Here is a 24,346-nt window from a genome sequence, read left to right on the forward strand (position 1 = left end):
ATGGCAAAATATTGCTCAACTTTGCAAAGTTTGAACCACTAAGTAGGTCCTTGCAGTATTCACTGCTAACATTCCCTATAACACAGAGGAGTGACAACAGTCACTGAACCCTGACCTTGAAGTCTGTTTTTTCTAATTAGTTTTCCCTACTTCCACCTTCCAGACCCAGATTACAAAATAAGCTTTAATTTCCTTTTTGGTCTTTAGAGGGATAAAGTCCTTTGTTATCTGGCTTTCAACAGACATGGGTTTTGGCTTCAGCTTGAAACGGCATTAACTTCCTGACCACCTCTCATCACCCACTTGGTTAGTTTCCCTCTGGCTGCTCCCAGGATGTCCTGTTTCTATCTCTTCCTCCCTGCTTGCGACAGAGGCCCTGCTCCCACGCTGTTCCTGGTCCCTGCCCCCAGGATTATAGCATCCTGAGTGGTCTGCCATTTGTCTCTATTGCCTCTCTCCAGACTCTCCCTGTACTTTCCGGTTTCCATCATATATTCCACACCCAGTGCCCTTGAGCTTCTTTCCGTCCCTGACTCTGGTCATCCCACGTTTTCTGTCTCTTCTCTTTTTTTCCAAAGAAACACTTCTGGATTTTGGATTTCTTTTTCACAAATTTACCCCTAGGTATCACCCACCCACTATGTAGGGCTCCATTTCCTTACCTCCCTGTAGTTCAATCTTTCCCCCATTCAGGCTTGAACAATACACATCTTCAAAAGTACCCCCCAACACACACACACACACTAATTACCATTAAACATTTACATATACTTAAGATTCTTACATTTAGATTTTAAGAGTCCCACTTTTAGACCTCCTCTTCCCAATTCCACAGTCACTTTGAAGAAGGAAGGCATTTTTTTCTATAGATGTCTCTGAGTATTTACGGCTGGAATCCTCAATCTGATGGCCAAATGGCAGCATGAAAATATAATGTGAAACTCCCTCAAGTAAACCTTGCTTAAAGTGTTATCTAAAGACCACCTGCATCACAGTCACTTGGGGGAAGCTTCTCAAAATGCTAATTTTAGGGGCTCCCTAGAAATAAGAATTCAATAGGTCTAGGGTGAAGTTCTAGAATCTGTATTTTAACCGGCTCCCTAGAAGAGTGTATAGTTTGAAAATCACTGCAGTAAGACATGCTGCTTACATAGCTCTCCTAACTTTAGGTGTTAGCATCTTGACTGTGGTCATCAGATTATACATCCATAACAGTATGTGGAGAGTTCTTTAACTTGGGACTTTATGAAGACAGCAAAAATAACTGAACCTGAACTGAACTCTAATAACAAGAACTATATACCTACTCATAAACACGCACACACACACACACACACACACACACACACACACACACACACTGCTTATTTACCTACTGCATATATTTAGATAAAACCAACTATAAGGTCTATGGTGGGTTTTGTTATCAATCGCCATATCCTCCTTTCTAAGGAAGTGACCTGTGTACATTTTCCTTCCAGGATCTGAGGATCACCATCTGTCTGCCAAGTTGTTAGTATCCCGTGCTGACTGAGATGGGAGATCTAATTCCTGCTTCACAGTGCTTATTAGGAATCCCATGCACTTGCTCTAAGTATTGAGAGTTAAATGATTTATATGTTAAGCTTTACATCCTTCCAATATGTTCTGCAAACAGGTGACTACCTATTGTACTAGTTAATTGGAATTGTTTCAAAAGAGAGCCAGCGGGGAGGGAAGGGAATATATGAAAATCAACTGAGGAGCTTTTTCAAGTGACATGTGCCCTCTGTCCAGGATGCCTGAGATTTTGGCAAGATTCATGCTTGTGGATGGGGTAGGAAATTCAGGTTGAGAATTACACTCTGACCAGCATTCTGCATCTATGTTCTCTGGAACAGGTGGAGTCTCTTATTTTTTTAAATCAGCATTTTTCAAGGTGACAGGTGCATTTTAAATATATTTTGCTGGGAAAAGCCACTCGTGCTTTTGAATCTAAGCTGAAAAAAATTCTCCTGTTTCTCTCACGACACAAGTCCATAACACAACTCTTCCTCTATACACCATAAACATCCTCCACAACCATTCCAACCCTTACTCCGGGGCAGCATCAGCTCAGGGTATTACTACCTAATCACTTCTTGCCTTCTATCCATTGATCTAAAGAATGACTTTTACATTTACAATGGGCATCCTCAGGATTGACAGTATCTACAGTCTTTCCCAGGGCTGGTATGAGATACGGCTTAGATTTTGAGTTTCCCACATATGGTATATGACCAGAGGGAATGTGTTTCTGTCACTAGCTTCATTGACCTTCATCCCTCAACCAAAATGATGGACATCGAATAGCTGTCCACTAACCAATGTATACCCAAAGGAGGAAGACTTAGATTCCACTCAAAAAAATCATTGACCCCTTCGTAGACAAAAAAGTTATGGCTCCTCAGTAAGAAAGTAGCTCAGTTTCAAATAAATTGAATCTCCACATGTCCTAGGCAGACCAGATATCTTGATGCTATTATGGAAAGAAAGGATTCTCACCTTCTACCCAAACAGTGCTTGATCTACTTTCTGCAGTTCTCTAGGCCAGAAAGTGTCTGCTTCAGGACCTGCTGCTGGTATAAGTAGTTATATCACACTACCTGATCCAGGACCTCAAACATCCTTAGTTTTTCAAAGACACAATAAATCCAGTAAACATATCCACCACAACAACTATGTAATGGCCTAATCAATATAAACCTAAAGGCAGAGCTTCTGTGTAATCAGTTTTACTTTTTGCCAAAAAGACTGCCTCCATGATAATTGTACACATCTTAATCCACCTAGCCAAACATCCTTCTGTGGAATAGAACTGAATTGAGGGACATTCACAGAAAGATAGACAAGATAAAAAGGCAGAGAGCTATCTACCAGATGAAGGAACAAGATAAAACCCCAGAAAAACAACTAAATGAAGTGGAGATAGGCAACCTTCCAGAAAAAGGATTCAGAATAATGATAGTGAAGATGATCCAGGACCTCGGAAAAAGAATGGAGGCAAATAACGAGAAGATGCAAGAAATGTTTAACAATGACCTACAGGAATTAAAGAACAAACAAACAGATGAAAAATACAATAACTGAAATAAAAAATACACTAGAAGGAATCAATAGCAGAATAACTGAGGCAGAAGAACAGATAGGTGACCTGGAAGACACAATGGTGGAATTCACTGCTGAAGAACAGAATAAAGAAAAAAGAATGAAAAGAAATGAAGACAGCCTAAGAGACCTCTGGGACAACATTAAACGCAACAACATTCTCATTATAGGGGTCCCAGAAGGAGAAGAGAGGGAGAAAGGACCCGAGAAAATATTTGAAGGGATAATAGTTGAACACTTTCCTAACATGGGACAGGAAATAGCCACCCAAGTCCAGGAAGCACAGAGAGTCCCAGGCAGGATAAACCCAAGGAGAAACACACCGAGACACATAGTAATCAAATAGACAAAAACTGAAGACAAAGAAAAATTATCGAAAGCAGCAAGGGAAAAATGACAAACAACATACAAAGGAACTCCCATAAGGTTAACAGCTGATTTCTCAGCAGAAATTCTACAAGCCAGAAGGGAGTGGCATGATATATTTAAAGTGATGAAAGGGAAGAACCTATAACCAAGATTACTCAACCTGGCAAGGATCTCATTCAGATTCGATGGAGAAATCAAAAGCTTTACAGATAAGCAAAAGCTAAGAGAATTCAGCACCACCAAACCAGCTCTATAACAAATGCTAAAGGAACTTCTCTAAGTGGGGAACACAAGAGAAGAAAAGGACCTACAAAAACAAACCCATAACAATTAAGAAAATGGTCATAGGAACATACATATCAATAATCACCTTAAACGTGAATGGATTAAATGCTCCAACCAAAAGACACAGGCTCACTGAATGGATACAGAAACAAGACCCATATATATGCTGTCTACAAGAGACCTACTTCAGACCTAGGGACACATACAGACTGAAAGTGAGGGGATGGAAAAAGATATTCCATGCAAATGGAAATCAAAAGAAAGCTGGAGCAGCAATTCTCATATCAGACGAAATAGACTTTAAAACAAATACTATTACAAGAGAAAAAGAAGGACATTACATAATGATCAAGGGATCAATCCAAGAAGAAGATATAACAATTATAAATATATATGCACTCAACATAGGAGCACCTCAATACATAAGCCAACTGCTAACAGTTATAAAAGAGGAAATCAACAGTAACACAATAATAGTGGGGGACTGTAACACCTCACTTACAACAATGGACAGATCATCCAAACACAAAATTAATAAGGAAACACAAACTTTAAATGACACAACAGACCAGATAGATTTAATTGATAGTTATAGGACATTCCATCCAAAAACAGCAGATTACACTTTCTTCTCAAGTGCACATAGAGCATTCGCCAGGAGAGATGACATCTGGGGTCACAAATCAAGCCTCAGTAAATTTAAGAAAATTGAAATCATATCAAGCATCTTTTCTGACCACAACAATATGAGATTAGAAATCAATTACAGGGAAAAAAACGTAAAAACACAAACACATTGAGGCTCAACAATACGTTACTAAATAACCAAGAGATAACTGAAGAAATCAAAGAGGAAATCAAAAAATACCTAGAGACAAATAACAAAAACGCGACAACCCAAAATCTATGGGATGCAGCAAAAGCAGTTCTAAGAGGGTGGTTTATAGTAATACAAGCCTACCTCAAGAAACAAGAAACATCTCAAATAAACAATCTAACCTTACACCTGAACAAACTAGAGAAAGAAGAACAAACAAAACCCAAAGTTAGTAGAAGGAAAGAAATCATAAAAATCAAAGCAGAAATAAATGAAATAGAAACAAAGAAAACAACAGCAAAGATCAATAAAACTAAAAGCCGGTTCTTTGAGAAGATAAACAAAATTGATAAACCATTAGCCAGACTCACCAAGAAAAAGAGGGAGAGGACTCAAAAATCAATAAAATTTGAAATGAAGAAGGAGAACTTACAATGGACACCGCAGAAATACACAGGATCATGAGAGATTACTACAAGCAACTCTATGCCAATAAAATGGACAACCTGGAAGAAATGGACAAATTCTTAGAAAGGTATAACCTTCCAAGACTGAACCAGGAAGAAGTAGAAAATATGAACAGACCAATCACAAGTAATGAAATTGAAACTGTGATTAAAAACCTTCCAACAAACAAAAGTCCAGGACCAGATGGTTTACAGGTGAATTCTATCAAACATTTAGAGAAGAGCTAACACCCATCCTTCTCAAACTCTTCCAAACAATTGCAAAGGAAGGAACACTACCAAACTCATTCTATGAGGCCACCATCACCCTGATACCAAAACCAGTCAAAGATACTACAAAAAAGAAAATTACAGATCAATATCACTGATGAATATAGATGCAAAAATCCTCAACAAAATACTAGCAAACAACACATTAAAAGCATCATACACCATGATCAAGTGGGATTTATCCCAGGGATGCAAGGATTCTTCAATATACGCAAATTAATCAATGTGATATACCATATTAACAAATTGAAGGATAAAAACCATATGATCATCTCAATAGATGCAGAAAAAGCTTTTGACAAAATTCAACAACCAATTATGATAAAAACTCTCCAGAAAGTGGGCATAGAGGGAACCTACCTCAACATAATAAAGCCCATATATGACAAACCCACAGCAAACATCATTTTCAATGGTGAAAACTGAAAGCATTTCCTCTAATATCAGGATCAAGACAAGCATGTCCACTGTTGCCACTATTATTGCACATAGTCTTGGAAGTCCTAGCTACAGCAATCAGAGAAGAAACAGAAATAAAAGGAATACAAATTGGAAAAGAAAAAGTAAGACTGTCACTGTTTGCAGATGACATGATACTATACACAGAGAATCCTAAACATGCCACCAGAAAACTACTAGAGCTAATCAATGAATCTGGTAAAGTTGCAGGATACAAAATTAATGTACAGAAAGAAATCTCTTGCATTCCTATAAACTAATGATGAAAAATCTGAAAGAGAAATTAAGGAAACACTCCCATTTACCACTGCAACAAAAAGAATAAAATACCTAGGAATAAACCTACCTAAGGAGTCAAAAGACCTGTATGCAGAAAACTATAAGACACTGATGAAAGAAATTAAAGATGATACAAATGGATGGAGAGATATACCATGTTCTTGGATTGGAAGAATCAATATTGTGAAAACGGCTATACTACCCAAAGCAATCTACAGATTCAATGCAATCCCTATCAAATTACCAGTGGCATTTTTTACAGAACTAGAACAAAAAAAATCTTAAAATCTGTATGGAGACACAAAAGACCCCGAAGAGCCAAAGCAGTCTTGAGGGAAAAAAACGGAGCTAGAGGAATCAGATTCCCTGACTTCAGACTATACTACAAAACTATAGTAATCAAGAAAATATGGTACTGGCACAAAAACAGAAATATAGATCAATGGAACAGGATAGAAAGCCCAGAGATAAACCCACGCACCTATGGTCAACTAATGTATGACAAAGGAGGCAAGGATATACAATGGAGAAAAGACAGTATCTGCGATAAGTGGTGCTGGGAAAACTGGACAGCTACATGTAAAAGAATGAAATCAGAACACTCCCTAACACCATACACAAAAATAAACTCAAAATGGATTAGAGACCTAAATGTAAGACAGGACACTATAAAACTCTTAGAGGAAAACATAGGAAGAACATTCTTTGACATAAATCACAGCAAGATCTTTCTTGACCCACCTCCTAGAGTAATGGAAATAAAAACAAAAATAAACAAATGGGACCTAATGAAACTTAAAAGCTTTTGCAAAGCAAAGGAAACTACAAACAAGACGATAAGACAACCCTCAGAATGGGAGAAAATATTTGCAAACGAAGCAACGGACAAAGGATTCATCTCCAAAATATATAAACAGCTCATGCGGCTCAATATTAAAAAAACAAACAACCCAATCCAAAAATGGGCAGAAGACCTAAATAGACACTTCTCCAAAGAAGACATACAGATGGCCAAGAAGCACTTGAAAAGCTGCTCAACATCACTAATTATTAGAGAAATGCAAATCAAAACTACAATGAGGTATCACCTCACACCAGTTAGAATGGACATCATCAGAAAATCTACAAACAACAAATGCTGGAGAGGGTGTGGAGAAAAGGGAACCCTCTTGCACTGTTGGTGGGAATGTAAATTGATACAGCCACTGTGGAGAACAGTATGCAGGTTCCTTAAAAAACTAAAAATAGAATTACCATACAACCCAGCAATCCCAGTACTGGGCATATACCCAGCAAAAACCATAATTCAAAAAGGCACATGCACCCCGATGTTCACTGCAGCACTATTTACAATAGCCAGGTCATGGAAGCAACCTAAATGCCCATCGACAGATGAATGGATAAAGAAGATGTGGTACATATATACAATGGAATATTACTTAGCCATAAAAAGGAACGAAATTGGGTCATTTGTTGAGACGTGGATGGATCTAGAGACTGTCATACAGAGTGAAGTAAGTCAGAAAGAGAAAAACAAATATAATATATTAACACATACATGTGGAACCTAGAAAAATTTTACAGATGAACTGGTTTGCAGGGCAGAAATAGAGACACAGATGTAGAGAACAAACGTATGGACACCAAGGGGGGAAAGTGGTGGGGGGTGGGGGTGGGGGTGGGATGAATTGGGAGACTGGGATTGATATGTATACACTAATATGTATAAAATGGATGACTAATAAGAACCTGCATATAAAAATAAATAAGTAAAATAAAATTCAAAAATTCAAAAAAATTAAAAGAAATAAAAAGTAGATTAAAATTTTTTTTAAAAAGAATTGAATTGAGGAAATATGGCAGAAGAGATAGCCAAAGAAATACCTCCAGTTTAGTACATCTTAAAATGATAGGTAGATAGATAGATATGATAGATAGGTATGATAGATAGAATATATCCTTTTAAATGCAGGGCTGATAGTTGAGATAGTGGGAAAATAAGAGCCAGTAAGGACATGTCAGCAGTAATCCAGAATAAAGAGGAAGCAACTACCTTTGGATAGCTACTGGTTCCTAATAACCCTAGAGTTCAAAAAATCCTAGTAGTTTTAATGGGCTAGTCGAGTGCAAGGGACCAAAAAGACAAATCCTGGGGCCCAGGCAAGGTTAGAAGTTAGATCAGGCACACACCATCCCTTTCTTTCTCTGCTTAAAGTCAGACCCCTAAAGGGTGATGCTCTTCATGGATGAATGGGGGCAAAACTACCACCCAGAGGCAGATGGTAGAGATAGGTGCTTCTCCTGGTTTGGGCTCTGGGTAGGAGAGAGAGAGAGAGAGAGAAATTTCCTTTAGACATCATAACCCCAGGCAGGTCTGGGTCCAGAAATCACATTACCTCTATGGCCAAAACACCTCATACCAGAAATTTAGCTTAAAATAGTCCTGGACTGGCAGTATTGCCAGGTGAGTAGTAGGAGCAACTCTCCCTTAGAAGTGTTCACTTTAAACCCAGGTTTCAATCTCCAGAGACAAAGTTCCAATGAAATGTGTGCTCACAAATAAATACCAAAATACACACGAGGGAAAATATGAAAGACAGGTGAAGACATATGGAGGATATAATGAGATGGATCAACATGCATCTAGTGGAAGTTCTAGAAGGAAATATCAAAGAGAATAAGAGAAAATGGCTATGAATTTTCCACAGTTAGCGAAATACAAATCCTCAGATTCAGGCCACATTTAGCGAGCTGGCTGACTTTGTCTACTAAACTTATTAGGCAAATATCAACGTTTCATTTGCCCACATGAGAATCCTGGATTGACCACAATCAGGGTGTCCATTCATGTCATCTTCAAAAGGAGCAAAGGGCAATGAGCACAGTTGCTTGAATAAGCCTTATGGTTTTTTTCAGAATACTAGACATGCGATTCTGTTTAATCAACACAGACATTTCCTTCAGAGTCTGAAGTGGTATCTGGTAGGTGAGCTCTATTAATTCTAACTCCTAGCTTGACCATTCTGCAATCTCCAAAAGGAAAAACAGAGAGAAAAGTATGCATTTTGATGCAGTATACTGGGAAAAGTGTGCATTTAAGGGCCAGGTACACCTAAGTTCAAATTCTGACCCTGCTACTGTGCTTCAGGTCCCTACGTATAAAAATTTTTTAATAAACACAGTGGGGGAAGGTTTGAGAACTGAATGACTGAGATAACATGTAAAAAGCCAGCCAGATCACTGGTACAGCACAAGTGATTATTCCCTTTTCATCTCCCCATCCCTCTTCTTAGGTCATGACTTTCAGACTTTGGTCCAAGACTGAGGTCAGATCCCTGATTAGTTTTTAAACAAATTGTCTACTTTTGACAAAATGGCCATTTTAGGTATAAAACTTTGTTAAAATTTTGAAAAACTAAGATTATGTCTACTATTTCTCAACTTCAAGATGTATATGGTCAAGCTAGGTCTAAGGATTGAAGAGATACTGACCAACGAGAATGGCCAGCCAGTGTGACCCAGATGGATAGGATGACTGAAGTAGGAGAAAATATTTGGCATGACAAGCTAGATTTCAAGTCCATAACTTAGCACTAGCCAGGGAACATTGGAAGACTGTGGTCAAGGCAAGCTGGAGAAGGCTGGTGACCAGAAGTTTAGGCTTCAAAGATGAGGAACATAGGCAAAAGCCATAAATGAAAAGCTAGGCATTTAGTTATTCAGGGTGACCTGGATTACATGTGTCAGATGCCAGGCACACAGTACTGAAGCTACAAGTCAGAGCTCAGATTAAGAGTTTAGGTGACAGGGATGAAAAGCCCAGCCCAGAAGGACTGTTATACCACTGTTAACCCACTACTAGTACAATGCCTAGCATACAGCAAGCCCTCTGTTGAATGAATGAAAGAATGAATGAATGATCAAGCAACCACCGTGAAGCCATATAAAAATACTGGAAGGTCAGTAGTAAGATTAACAGTGAAACTAAGTCTAAATTCTAAAGGCAGGCAGGTTCACTCAATGGTTAAAGACCACAGAAGCAAGGGAACCAGAGAGTCCCTAACATCACATGGGTAGCCGGATTGCTGCGGTTCTGGAGAATATTTTGCAAACGGGGTTGAATTTTGGGTGTACTGTGTGTGAGTGTATGTGAAGCAAGATACTTCTTTCATATCTTAAATGCATGTTAGGAAATTTTTTCTGATCTCACTGTTTTTTCTTCTGTTATATTACACCTTAATGTTCACTCCCAGTGTTACATTTATTCCCAAGTGCACTCAAGGACTTCAGAAAGCAAACAGCACCTGCTGATGTATCACACTTGTTTTGCCATGACCTACCTAGATTCATGGTTCTTAACTAGCAGAGGGAAGATAAGGATATGTACCCCTGGAGTCGTTTTCTATTGTTTCATAACAAATTACCAATTTGTTAGTGACCTAAAAAAGTGGCCTAAAAAAATACGAATTTGTTAGCTCACAGTTCTGTAAACCAGAAGGCTGGGTAGTGTGGCTGAGCTCTCTGCTCAGGGTCTAACAAGGCTGAAATCAAGATGTCAGCTAGGCTGCTTTCTCGTATGGAGCTTGGGATCCTCTTCCCACCCCATTCAGGTTGTCGGCAGAACACAGATCCCTGTAGCCAGAACACTGAGGTCCCCCTTTCCTTACTATCAGCAGGGAGCTACTCTTGGTTCCCAGAGGCCACATTCCACACCCCTTGGCCCCAAAGGCAGTATACAGCATAGATGTTTGCTCTCTTCCTTTTAGATGTTTGCTCTCTTTTTTTTTAGATGTTTGCTTTCTTCCAAGCCTGCCAGAGTGTATTTCTCTGACTTCCTTTTCCCACCAGTCAGAGAAAATTCTGCTTTTAAAGGGCTCATGTGATTAGGTCAGATCCACAGGTATAATCTCGCTATCTTAAAGACAACTCATTTGGGACTTTAATTACATCTGCAAAATCCCTTCATAGCAGCACCTAGATTAGCATTGAATTGAATAACTGGGAGAAGATGTGTGTATAGAAGAAGCTAGGAAATCTTAAGGGTCTATCTTAAAATTCTGCCTACCATAAACGCCAATGTTGAGATGTTCCTATTTAGATAAATACCATAAAAAGTGGGAAAAAAAGAAATGTCAACCAATTGCTTTAATTTTTTGTTGTAATATTATTATTTCAGACACTTCACTCATTAATATGGCTCATTTGCTATAAGTTAGTCAAACTAGAGGAAAATCTGGGAAGATAACAAAAATAAAATAAAATAAAATAAAATAAAATAAGTGTGACCTTGGGCTTAAATCTTCACCACTAAATGCTAGCTGTAAAACTCTGGGTAAGTTACTTAACTCTTCTAAACTTCAGTTTCCCTACCTATAAAATGGGGATAATAGTAGTATATTCCTCATATAGTGCATGATGGATTAAGTGAACTAATATGTGCAAAGCACTTAATACAGTATCTAGCACTAATTTAATGATAGCAATTATTATTTTATCATTGAATGACATAAGACATGTAAAACTGTCTCAGAAAGCATAAAGAATGATTCTGATGTAACATATTATCACTAGGTACACGTAGAGGGCACACCACTAGACAGGTATCCTGTACATAAGGTGAATATGTTTAGTATGTACACATATTATCACATACTTATTTAATGTACCACTTTAATTGTGCAGTTCAAATTCCCACTTATCTTTGTCTCTGAACACATTCAGCATAAACAAATCAGCATACAGTTGACCCTTGAACAACACGGATTTGAACTGTGCAGGTGCACTTGTATGTGGATCTTTTTCAATAAATACATACTACAGTACTACGTGAACCGAGGTTGGCTGAATCCGAAGATGCGTAACCACAGATACGGAGGGCCAACTGTAAAGTTGTAAGTGGATTTTTTGACCTCTAACCCCCACATTGTTCAAGGGTCAACTGTATGCTCCCAAGATGAAGAACATAAAGAGGACTGATAATCATCTTTAAATAGATTAAAGGTTTTGTATGGATTTAGTAGCCAGAATTATAACCAGTGGAAGGAAAATACAGAAATGCAGATTTGGGCTAAATACAATGAAGAGATTCATTAACATTTATCAAAAAAATGGATTGAGTAAATAGTAAGTTCCACGTCCCTGAGTGACCACTTATCGGGGAAGTTTGTAAAAAGAATTCATGCATTAGATATGAGGCTTACACTAGTGACCTTTAAAGTCCCTTCCAATTGTAACAGCGCGCACACATGCATTAGCCTGATTGATATTTCTATATAAATGTTTCCCACTAGATTGTTTCACCAATTAAAAAATACATATGTATATGTGTATATATATGTATGTATGTATATATTCCTTTTCTTCCCTGAAAGAAAAATAAAAGATCTCTTCCTCAGAATTTGACTTGGAGTGAAATTTTGAAGCATAAATTTCATATGTCTTAGTTTTTCTCTTTAATCAGGCCACATATACTGCTTATTGTTTTGAAAAACAAAATTATGCTTAGTCCATATTATTTACAAGTGAACCTCTAATATTATACTTTGCTTCTAGAAGCTCCATATCAGTGCATCACTTCACAGTTGCTTTGGAAATTACCGTTACCATTCTCTTTGTGTGTCAGGCCTGCAGTGCAGAAAATATGACTATTTTTTCCAAGTTCATTTTCTCAGTGGCCCTTATTAAACTGTTCCAAAAGCTAAGTGTGACACCTGTAATAGGCCCAGGACTCACAGTCATGCACTATATTGGGAATGAATCTCAGATCTTCATTTTGTGTGTAAGTCTACCTTGTATATGATTGCTTATATATTTTCTTTCAACATTTTCCCCTTGTTTACAAAGTAATACATATTCACCGTAGAAAACTGAGTCATTATATAAAGGTACAAATAACCAAAACTTTCATTATTATTTTAATCAGCAACCAAAGACAATCACCATCAAGCATTTATGAATATTCTTCCAGAATTCCCTATGCTTATATACACATATAGATACACAGATAAATAATCTTACATAAATGGGATTATTCCTCATGCAGTTATTTCATGACATCTGTTTTCATTTAATGCATCATGAGCTCCTGTCATGTCAATGAATATAGAGACTTACCCCTTAACAGCTGGTGGTTAGCACATTGTTCCTGTCTGCTAGTAACCCTTTCTTGAAAAAAACATCCATTGCATACTCCATGTGGTCCGTGAGGAAGATGATCACAGTAGTCTCTCCCCACATGGTGTGTGGCAGGGAATCAGTTGACCCAGAGAGGTTTCCTAAGACCAATCAACATAGACCCTGAGATTTAATATATCAACACCAAGAGAAAGTTTTACTTCCTTTGGGATTGAGAATTATTAAGACATTATAAACTGAAGTTGCCTGCAGCCATCTTTGCTGAGTACAAAAAGGAAGCTGTCTGTGATAGGAAAATTGAAGCCAAAGCACAAAAAGAAGCAGAGATAAGCAAAGAAGAGAGGCAGACAGAAAGAGAAAGTTTTGATATATCTTAGACCCTGGATCTAGCCATGCCTAAAGCTACTTCATCTGGACTACAGTCTGTGCTGCTATAAGACAATATATGGGGACTTCCCTGGTGGCACAGTGGTTAAGAATCTGCCTGCCAATGTGGGGGACATGGGTTCGAGCTCTGGTCAGGAAGATCCCACACGCCGCAGAGCAACTAAGCCCGTGCGCCACAACTACTAAGCCCATGTGCCACAACTACTAAGCCTGCATGCCTAGAGCCCATGCTCCGCAACAAGAGAAGCCGCCGCAATGAGAAGCCCGCGCACCGCAAGGAAGAGTAGCCCTGCCCGCCACAACTAGAGAAAGCCCTCGTGCAGCAACGAAGACCCACTGCAGCCAAAAATAAATAAATAAATTTAAAAAAAGACAACATATGCTTTCCCACAAAATTACTGCATTATGCAAAGTTGTTCAATAAAAACCACAGGGCTTATGGGGGAAATGGGGCTATGAGTGCAACATTTAAGAACTGTCAGTGACACATACACTAAAAGATACAAACCTAATGAAAATGGTAGCAGTTTTACACATTAAATGGTTAAGAAATACATAAATACTACAATATGGTGCTTTATTTTGAAAAAGAACTAAAGTTTGCTTGTGGAAATGGGTTATCAGAAGGGTTGCAACTTGTGAATTATTGTGAAGTGGTGGAAGGAGGGTTATCTGAAATCAGGTGGAAAGCTGTAACACTCCATGTGGATGGGTGTGACTCAAAACACACAATGAAGTGAGGTAACTGGTAGACGTCTGAGGTCTGTGTGCGTGTATTTTGTGTATTCCTACGCAACTTGATTCATCTGGGTGTAGTTTTCTGTTCACCTGTATCTGGCTGACAAAATTGCACATAAACAAATGCAAAATTCACCTTCCGCTTAAATTGTCTCTAATATATTAGTCACAAAGGAATAGACAAGTGTTAGAGCAGTCTGTACTTGACTATGTTAGCGAATAAATTCCCTTTTTTTGTTTAAGATAATTCCAGTTAGCTTTCTTCCAGGGTCCTGAATAGTAATACATGGCTACAAAATATTCCATTGCACAATACTAACACATTTTAAGTGTCAGGCTGGCTTTTCTGTGTCTCTTGACACATTTCTAGACTACCACTCTCTACTTTCAGTTCTTGTGTGCTCAGAGATTGAAAATTCATTTTAATATGAACATAAACTATCATTAAGAAGGTGGAGTAGACCTGAAAAAGATATAAAAATTCCAAAGCCAAATAGATTTTTTGAATTTGTACTATTATAATCTGTAACACAACTGACTTTTCAAACAGATAATTGAAAGTTGATGATTACAGAATTTAGTCTTGGCCCTGACAAACTGTGGCCAGTTTCAGAATGATTTTTTCATGGATTCTTATATTTCAAAATCCACAAAAACTCTCACAGAGATTATAATATTAAATCTTTTCATGTCAATATTGTATCTCAAATCACCTAACCCTGTACATAAAAAGTTTTCCCCTGAGTTATCATGTTAGCTCTTGTTTATAACAAAAGCCTACATGCATTACAGTTTTGTTACTGATGTTTTGAGTGATTATCCTTGGGGTTGGAGCAAAATTGGCTCCAAGGATACCGCCATTTTGTATTATTCTTGACAAGAGGAGAGAGCAAGTATCCCACAGACAAGCTGTTCTATACACTGGCTGTGACCCTAGCCTTTGAAACTCCTAAGTAGAGTTTATGCTGTGCAGATAAGGAGGCATAAAAAGTTTCCTTAAACCCACCTTAGCCCTAGACCTGTGCAGTTTTTATAGTCATTGGAAATGAGCCAGGTGGGAAAATGTTTTATTCTCATTTTTATCTATACGTATAATTTTGTGCCATTATACAATTCTGTTGTGAAACTAATTCAAACAACCATTTAATTTCAGTGTAATTTCAGTTCTCAGTTACCCTAGAAAATAGTATCCTCTGGATCAGGGGTTGGCAAAATTTTTCTGCAAAGAGCCTGAGAGTAAATATTTTAGGCTTTGAGGGCCATAGAGTCTCTGTCCCCACTACTCAACTCTGCTCTGAAAGCAAACATATACAATATATAAACAAATAGGGCTGGTTGTGTTCCAATAAAACTTTATTTACAAAAAGAGACAGCAGGACAGATTTGTCCAGCGTACCAGTACCATAATTTGCCAACCCCTGCTTTGGACCAATAGCTTTCTTTTTCTTTCTTTCTTTTTTTTTTTTTTTTTTTTGATGGAGCCTTGCAGCAGTCTCTTGAGACTCAAGGAAAGCCAAGCAGGCAGGAATCTGAACTATCCCTGCTTCAACTAAAATTGTTTTTATTTTTATGATATGTGGACTTTTGCAAGAAATTAGGCTTGATTAAAGGGTTCCATTTCTAATAAGGAGAAAGGCTTCAAAACCACTGCCTTGGACTAAGCCTAAAACCTGCTGCTTTAAAACTCAAGAACAGATGTTTCAGGCAAAACAAACACATCTTCTGACATCTTTAAAAATGATCATAGGTGGTACACATGTGTTTTGATGTTCCCAGAAATTCACTTTCTCATAAAATTGATAAAAGCATTTACATAGATAATTTTAACAGCTCTAAAAATGTTATCAGCTTAATCTTTCCTAGCTCATTTTAACTGTTTTCTAAGTATAATGTTTAAAGTACCTTAAAAGGTCCAAGAGAGGTGGTATGGTATAGTGAAAAAAAGCACCAAATTGGGACTCTGTGTTTTCATCCATTGTTAGATTGTGAGCTTCTGGAAGAGAGGAACTAAGTTGTCTTTTTCATCTTTGAATTATCCTCAGCACCTAGAATAATACATGACACCAAACTTTAATTTTTTTTTTTTTTTTTTTTTTTTTTGCGGTACGCGGGCCTCTCACTGTTGTGGCCTCTCCCGTTACGGAGCACAGGCTCCGGACGCGCAGGCTCAGTGGCCATGGCTCACGGGCCCAGCCGCTCGGCGGCATGTGGGATCTTCCCGGACCGGGGCACGAACCCGTGTCCCCTGCATCGGCAGGCGGACTCTCAACCACTGCGCCACCAGGGAAGCCCCAAACTTTAATTTTTAAGGCAAATGTAAATTCACTATCAGAAAGCTAGGAAGAGAATAAATTCAGGTAGTTTATTTACTTGTATCTTTCCATAATCCATAAGGAAAATAGCATATCTCTCCTAATGAGCAACAAAATAAAAAGTTAGTACTTTGAGATATATTTTTATACCTAGGAAATTAACATGTTTAAAACACATAAAAGCTACGGACTTCCCTGGTGGTCCAGTGGCTAAGACTCTGTGCTCCCAATGTAGAGGGCCAGGGTTCGATCCCTGGTCAGGGAACTAGATCCCGCATGCCGCAACGAAGAGTTCACATGCCACAACTAAAAGATCCCACGTGCCGCAACTAAGACCCAATGCAGCTAAATAAATTTTTTAAAATAAATTTATTTATTTTTATGTTTGGCTGTGTTGTGCCTTCGTTGCTACGCCCGGGCTTTCTCTAGTTGCGGCAAGCGGGGGCTACTCTTGGTTGCGGTGTGCGGGCTTCTCATTGCGGTGGCTTCTCTTGTTGCAGAGCACAGGCTTCAGTAGTTGTGGCTTGCAAGCTCTAGAGCGCAGGCTCAGTAGTTGTGGCGAACGGGCTTAGTTGCTCCGCGGCATGTGGGATCTTCCCGGACCAGGGCTCAAACCCGTGTCCCCTGCGTTGGCAGGCAGGTTCTTAACCACTGCACCAGCAGGGAAGCCCTAAATAAATATTTTTAAGCAACAAAAAAAGCTAATAATTATTGGACAGTGCCAAAAGTCATGTCCTCACAAGGATCCACAAATCCCTTATGTGCAATTCTTAAATCTCAAAAGCTCTGGAAACCAAACATTTTTGTTTTGTACTTTTAGTAACTTATTGACAGTTAAATTACTCTAATCTAAACTTACTTGACAGTAGTAGCTGATCTGAACTGAAGGAGGCTATTTACTGGTATTTATTTACCACGCATGAATAATCATATGGTTTACTGCAAAATATATTACCCTATTTCATTATGCAGCGTTTTCCCTGAACTTCTAGGGTGTTAAAGAATACACAATCTATGGCATTTGGTTTTACACAACTCCAGATCTTTTCCTGGTTGCTTTCCGTAGTAATCTAGAGCCCCATTCCAGCCTGAGGCCATGCCATTGGTCCCACTTGTCTTTTCTGCGACCATCTTGAGCAACAATTGAGGCTGCAAACGGATCAGACCGCCTTCCTTCCTGTCATGGCAGTGGGAAAAGTAAATGTGCCTCCCAATCCCATAGAAAGTCAGTATTATCACTTTGATGGTCCATGATGCGTTAAGAAAGACCATCTTGGTCTTTTAAAAAGCACCTTTCTATTTTCATCACTGGACATTGGGCAGTCGAGGATTAGAATTAAGTTACCAGCTCTTAGCCTTGCAACGGAATCTGCTCAATATATATTTACCATTTGGCTGACGCACATCTTGGGCAGTATGTAAGAATTTCTCTTGCATTAAGTGTGGGCAAAAATGCGTATTTGTAGGGAGAAAGTAACCGGAGGCCCAACAGTGGCTCAGCTCCAGTAACAAATCCATCATTACTCCATGCAACTATCACGCTCCCCACGTATCTCTCTTGGACCCCACCCTCTGGCCGGCAGGATCGTATCTAGGGATCTCAATTAGAGAGCTTGTAGTAAATAAGACGGGTTATACCCGTAACGCTAGAGGAGGTGGACCTGCCTACTCCCTAGGGTGGGATATTCCGCGCTTGGAAAAATTAAAACGAAGTAGATTCAAACCACAATGCTAACTTTTCCCGACAGCATTTCCTTGTAAGAAAAAAAGCAGACCCCAAATCTCCCCTCTAAAAATGCCTCTTTGGAACTGCAGAGTTAGTGGGTAGAACACTCTGCTGGACCCCACCTACGTCGGGCGCGCTCTCACAAGGCCGGGGAACCTCGCCGCTCCTGCGCGGGTTCTAGACTCCTCCCCTCAGGACGCTCATCACCACCCTTCCCCGCTACTTCCGGCCCTCACCGAACGCCCTCATCGCGCTTGCGCCGTTTTGATAGGCTCTTCGAGTACAAGAAATCTGAGCGCTGCTTCCCAGGAACCGCCCCCGCCTCCTCTTCGCCCCGCCCACGCCTTACTGGCCTCTCCTGAAATCTCGCGAGGGTTGGTGAGCGTCCGTATTTTGCGGGCAACTAGCTTTCCCAGCTGCTGTAATTGCAGCTGCGGGAGAAATTGGAGCTGCTGTCGTCGGCGTGCCCCCCCCTCCCCCGCTGAGGAGAGCCACCGCCTCTTCTCTCGCTCTCCTCGTACACCTATCGCCGGGAGCGGCGGCAGCAACAGTCCCTGAACCCACCGGCGCCTCCTCAGGCGGCCGCACTGCTGGTCATTCCCTCAGTCCGGCAGCTGCCGGCGGCCCCCTGCCACTGTCCGGCTCCTTACTGCAGATCGTCTGCTCCCTCCTCACCCTTCCCCGGGACCCACCTCCCCACGGCCTCGCCGGGGTGGAGGACGACGAGGAGGAGACGAGAGTCACCCTCCCTCCAGGCGGCGCCGGCTCCCTCACCCGCGGGTGTGTCTTATAAATGGCGTCGGAAAGCGACACAGAGGAATTCTTTGATGCCCCTGAAGATGTGCACCTAGGGGGCGGCTACCCTGTAGGGTAAGTAACCGGAGCCATGGCCCACAAGCGGGCGTCCCCGTCCCCCGGCTTCCCCTGTGCCTTCCCCCGTGCCTTCCCCCCTACACCCCTCCCAGGGCCGGCTGTGTCCACCACCGCTGCTCCTCTCCGCCTCCCTCGGGCACTTAAGAGAGAGTCGGGGGAGGGCGATTGGCCACTTCGGGCAAACCCTCCTCTTTTCCCTGGTGAACGGCCCCAGGTGTTCCTTTCTTGTCTTGTCCAGCTTTCTAAGAGGTGGGACAGTTTACGAACCTGAGAGCCGGAGATTTGTATTTGTGGGCTTCAGAGCATACTTTGGAAACATCCGTTTTAGCCTTGGGGGCCATAGTTTAAAGGAGCAGCAACAGGAGAAATTACAGTGCCCAGTTTTTTTTTTCTTTTGCCGCTAACTTACCTATTCGTTTCAGAGGTGGCTGTACCTCTCCCTATTTTGCCTTCTCTTCGTTGCACAGAAAGAAAAGGAGCGGAGCGCGGAGTGGGGGGGAAGATTGGGTGTTTACTTAGGAAAGTCCTCTAGGTGATGTACTCTAGATCCACGGTGTTTTATTAAAATAGCACCTTGCCGTGAGGCAAAGGAAATCGAAGACAAGGTCCTTTGCCATTAGGGAGAATGCGGTCTTAAAAGAGTAGCCGGACATAAATGTGCACAACCGACTACAGAGATACAAACAAGTGCTGAGTAATCTGTGGTTAGAAGGAGAGCCACAGCTTTGTGCTCTTTATCTAATTCTGCAAGATGTTTTAGTGGTGATTAATATGGGAGATTCTGAGTAGGAAATAGAGTAGTTGGAATGCTTCGCTTGCCTGGGACTTCTACTTACCCACTCCTCCGCTTTTCAAAGTTGGAATATGTTTAAAGCGATTTCACCGAACTCTTCTACTGGGCTTGTGTGGAACTAGAGGCAGTGAAATACATTTTCATGCTATAAGAACTTGAAAATCGGTAAAATTTGTCTGTTAATGTAAGTCACTAATATGGTTCCAGGAGTCAGCTGCCTTCAATTTGCAAGCTTACCCGTGGAAGAAATATCTTAATGCAGATAATGTTATCTGTACATTCTAGAAGTCGTTCTAAAACCTAATATGTATTATATATAATATATACCTCAAAAGTTACAGCAACAAAATCAGAGAGAACTTTCTACGTTGGTAGATCGCTGATGAGTGTGTTTCCACCAACCTTCAAATCACTGTTATGGGATTTGGGGGCTGCAATGGCCAATCTTGAGATGGCATTGAATCTCCTTCAAGTTCAATATATGAAACAAGTTCATAGCTAGATGTTAGAGGATAGAAAATTCACTTGGATTACCAAGTACATTGGAGCCCCCTGAAATTAAATTTTGTCTTTGTGGTATTCCCTTTAAAGTTATGAACTGTCAATTCAGGTTAAATAAGAGACCTAATCCTTTAGTTGTTGTTGTTGTTGTGTGTGTGTGTGTGTGTGTGTGTGTGTGTGTGTGTGTGTGCGCGCGCGCGCGCACGCGTGCGCGTGCGTGGAGGGGGAAGGGAAATAACCGTCGACATATATGATTTAATCAATTTAGAGCTATGTGAATATTGTTCCTTTTCAATGAATATAACAAATTTAAGTTTGAAGGACAGCTACATCAGGACCTGTGTAAACTGCCTAGTAGTCCAGGACCTGGCACAGAGAAAGAACTGCAATGTTCATTCCCTTCTCCTTCTTTTCTTGGAATTAGCAAATTTAACTTCACACAGTGCTTACTTTGGGAGGAAGTATGCAGAACTTGGAGTTATTTAACGTATCCAAACCGAATGAGTCATTTTGATAGAATTGATAGAGTCACTTATTCCCTCGTGGGATAATATAGTTTCTCAAGCACTTTGATCGTTTGATATGCTAGGTGAAAAGTAAAAACATCTCTTGGGACCCAGCCTTCTGATTTTAACTCTAACCTGCCTATATATTGAGAGTGTTGAGCTCTGTGGATAAAACTGTTAGTCTGTGAATTTTTCAGCTCCATTCTGCGTTAGTGAGGGGATTTGGAAGAGAATTAGACTCATCTGGAGAATTGCATCTGAAAAGAACTAGCTGTACTGGGAGGACTGCACAAGGTTGGCATCATTAGCATTTCCTCTGTCCTTTGTGACAGTTTTTGTCATTTTGCATAAGGTACTGTGAGGAGACTTGGCTGGGTAACTAACAACCTAGAAATGCAGTGAGAAATCTTGATTTGTGGAAACACATGGTATCACTAGATATCTGGTCATTAGAAGTATCCTCTCTCCCTTGAGATACACTTGGAGTAGCATACCATACAAACTCTAAGAGGTTAACAGACTGAGTTTGGGCACTTTAAGAAATGTTCCTTGCATTGCGCGTTCTAGAGTACACAGACCATTTCACCAAATTGTAGTAAACTGAGTAGACTGTTGAGAGTAATCTCGTGTTTTGTTAATCAGCAGAATCCAGGTAAACAATTCATTTCCTAAAATTGATTTATTTCTTCTTTTCTCCCTCCAGTGGTGTCTTCAACTTTGTTATTCTACTCTTTGAAAGCAAATTTAATAAGTTAAAAATAAGCCCAGCTGTTTATAGAAAGGCTTGATTCGAATGCACCCTACTATAACACAGTGGCAGATCATCTCCACTTGTACAGCTTTGCAGTGTACATCAGTTATAATGCTTTATTTTGATTGGTATTTTAAGTCAGGTTTCCTTATTCTTATCTCCGTTTTAATGAGAAACCTTAGGCTCAGAGAGGTTAATGAATTGGCCTAGGAGACACAGCTTATAAGTGAAAGCTGGGATTTGAAACCAGTTCTTCGGACTCCTACTCCAGTATTTTTTCTAGTACATCATAGCTGCCCCATCCTGGGTGTGTGTGGGGTGTGTGTGTGTGTGTGTGTGTGTGTGTGTGTGTGTGTTTATACAGGGTAACCTCCTCCAAGAGATGCTGGAGTAAAATGTTTTAGGACCAACTTGCTAAATTGAACTGATGCATATATTTAGAACTAGCAGCACAAACTTTTCAGTTCTCTTGGCTAGAAATTCCCACTTTCTCTTTCAAGAATGTGTATCTTGTTTTGTCAGATAGGAATGTTATAAGATCATAGCATGTTACAGCTGGAAGGGACATCTAGTTAAACTCTTCATGTAAAATGTTGTGAAAGCCAAAGCCTGGAAAAAGTAAAGTGACTTGTCCAAGGTGCCACAGCAAACTAATGGCAAAGTTAGGACTAGAATCCAGATGAGTTTCACAGTCTAGAGTTCTTTTCTGCTATCATGCTGTCTTTTGATAAAGCAGGAAAGGGAGGAGGAAGTTTGGTATAGTAGAAAAAAGCCCTGGACTATGAGTCATTTCATTTCCTCATCTTTAATTCGAGGAGAGTTTAACAGACTGGATGGTATTGGGTACATGATTCGAGACCCATAGATTTGAAATTAAATATTTACTGGGTAAATTATATATGAAATGAATGTTCCTGCTAATTTGTGTGGATTATACATACACCTACTAAAGGCTGGCACTGAAACATGTTATAAAATTAAATGTGACATTTTGAGCATTCTTTATTTTTGTGTTGGCAACCAAAATATTTGTATTTTGGCTATACTTGTAATCAGCTATACATATACATATATCCCCATATCTCTTCCCTGTTGCATCTCCCTCCCTCCCACCCTCCCTATCCCACCCCTCTAGGTGGTCACAAAGCACCGAGCTGATCTCCATGGAGTCACAGTATATTATTTTAGATTGGAGTAATGACAAAATCTTGATTTTTAAGTTATGAGAACTGAGATCAAACTGCTCCAAAGAATTGTTTGGTCTGAAAAGTAAAAAGTTGCATACTGCCTTTGTTGAAAACTCAGCTTCTCACTTAGGCCTCAGAAACATTTCTCTCTGAATTGAAAATTGATACAAGTTTCAATTAAAAAGGCCTTGGAAGGAAGGCTAGAATGGTAACATTTTTAGAGTAGGAAGGGACAGGAGATCATTTAGCCCAGCCCTTCCATTTAACTGAAAGAGAAACCTAGGCTCAGACAGGGGAAGTGACACATCGCTGATTAGTGGCAAGCTCAGAACTAGAACCCAGGTCTCCTGATTCTTCATTTATACCGTGATGCCTTGTCTGCAGAAGGAGGGGAAGTGTTGCCAGGTATCCCTGCTGTAGGTTTCGGCACTTACCCTGTTAGCGGGACTCCTAAGATGGTCAACTGCTATCTACCATGATTCTGTTTCTTTCATGCCTTTCTGTCAGAGGACATGGACTGTTCTAGGATCCTAACTTTTGTCCACTAATTTTCTCCAAGTCAGGATGAAAAACGGTGACAGAATAGCTAATCTAAGAACAGGGATGGTTATTTGTTTTGTTTTGTTACTGTCAGTCACAGTGTATTATTTTATTTATTTATTTTAACATCTTTATTGGAGTATAATTGCTTTACAATGGTGTGTTAGTTTCTGCTTTTAACAAAGTGAATCAGTTATACATATACATATATCCCCATATCTCTTCTCTCTTGCATCTCCCTCCCTATCCCACCCCTCTAGGTGGTCACAAAGCACCGAGCTGATCTCCCTGGAGTCACAGTATATTATTTTAGATTGGAGTAGTGACAAAATCTTGATTTTTAAGTTATGAGAACTGAGATCCACCTGCCCCAAAGAATTGTTTGGTCTGAAAAATAAAAACTTGCATAGCTGCCTTTGTTGAAAACTCAGCTTCTCACTTAGGCATCAGAAACATTTCTCTCTGAATTGAAAAGCGATACAAGTTTCAATTAAAAAGGTATTTGTGTGCTATGGGTTACTTAAGGAAAGAGTCCTTAAAAATGACTGTTCATGGGTTGGCATTTAAGCATAAATTGTATTTAATCATGGATTATATTTGATTGCTATTGGCTTTGTGGATGATAGAAATATATTTACATATGCTGTTTTATCACACCCATGTAGCATCATATAGAAGTGGGGGGGAAACCTTCTGCATATTAATTAGTAAATTAAATTTAAATTTAGTGGCCTCAAACTGTCAGTTTGGTGACCCATTGAGGCGGGACAGTCCGAACCAGTACTGCAATTTGGGGGCTCAATTTGAATCTGTACAAACTCCTGTA

At 39.9% G+C, this 24,346-nt stretch overlaps 1 protein-coding gene and 1 long non-coding RNA gene across 2 annotated transcripts in view; one reads left to right on the forward strand and one right to left on the reverse strand.

Annotated features, from left to right (window-relative positions):
* LOC307180252 overlaps positions 1-16,566 on the reverse strand; it is a 40,164-nt gene extending 23,598 nt beyond the window's left edge. Inside the window, exons 1-2 of the long non-coding RNA XR_013825694.1 lie at positions 16,234-16,566; positions 13,186-13,346 (exon numbers count right to left, since the gene is read on the reverse strand). This is a non-coding gene — a long non-coding RNA (uncharacterized lncRNA). The remainder of the gene's footprint in view (positions 1-13,185; positions 13,347-16,233) is intronic.
* A 2,212-nt stretch (positions 16,567-18,778) lies between these two features.
* WDR44 (WD repeat domain 44) overlaps positions 18,779-24,346 on the forward strand; it is an 80,987-nt gene continuing 75,419 nt past the window's right edge. The window contains exon 1 of the mRNA XM_079909816.1: positions 18,779-19,239. Within this exon, the coding sequence (XP_079765942.1) occupies positions 19,163-19,239 (77 nt within the window). The 5' untranslated portion in view covers positions 18,779-19,162. The remainder of the gene's footprint in view (positions 19,240-24,346) is intronic.

This window comes from Stenella coeruleoalba (genome assembly GCF_951394435.1).
Source record: "Stenella coeruleoalba genome assembly, chromosome: X".
NCBI lineage: Eukaryota > Metazoa > Chordata > Mammalia > Artiodactyla > Delphinidae > Stenella > Stenella coeruleoalba.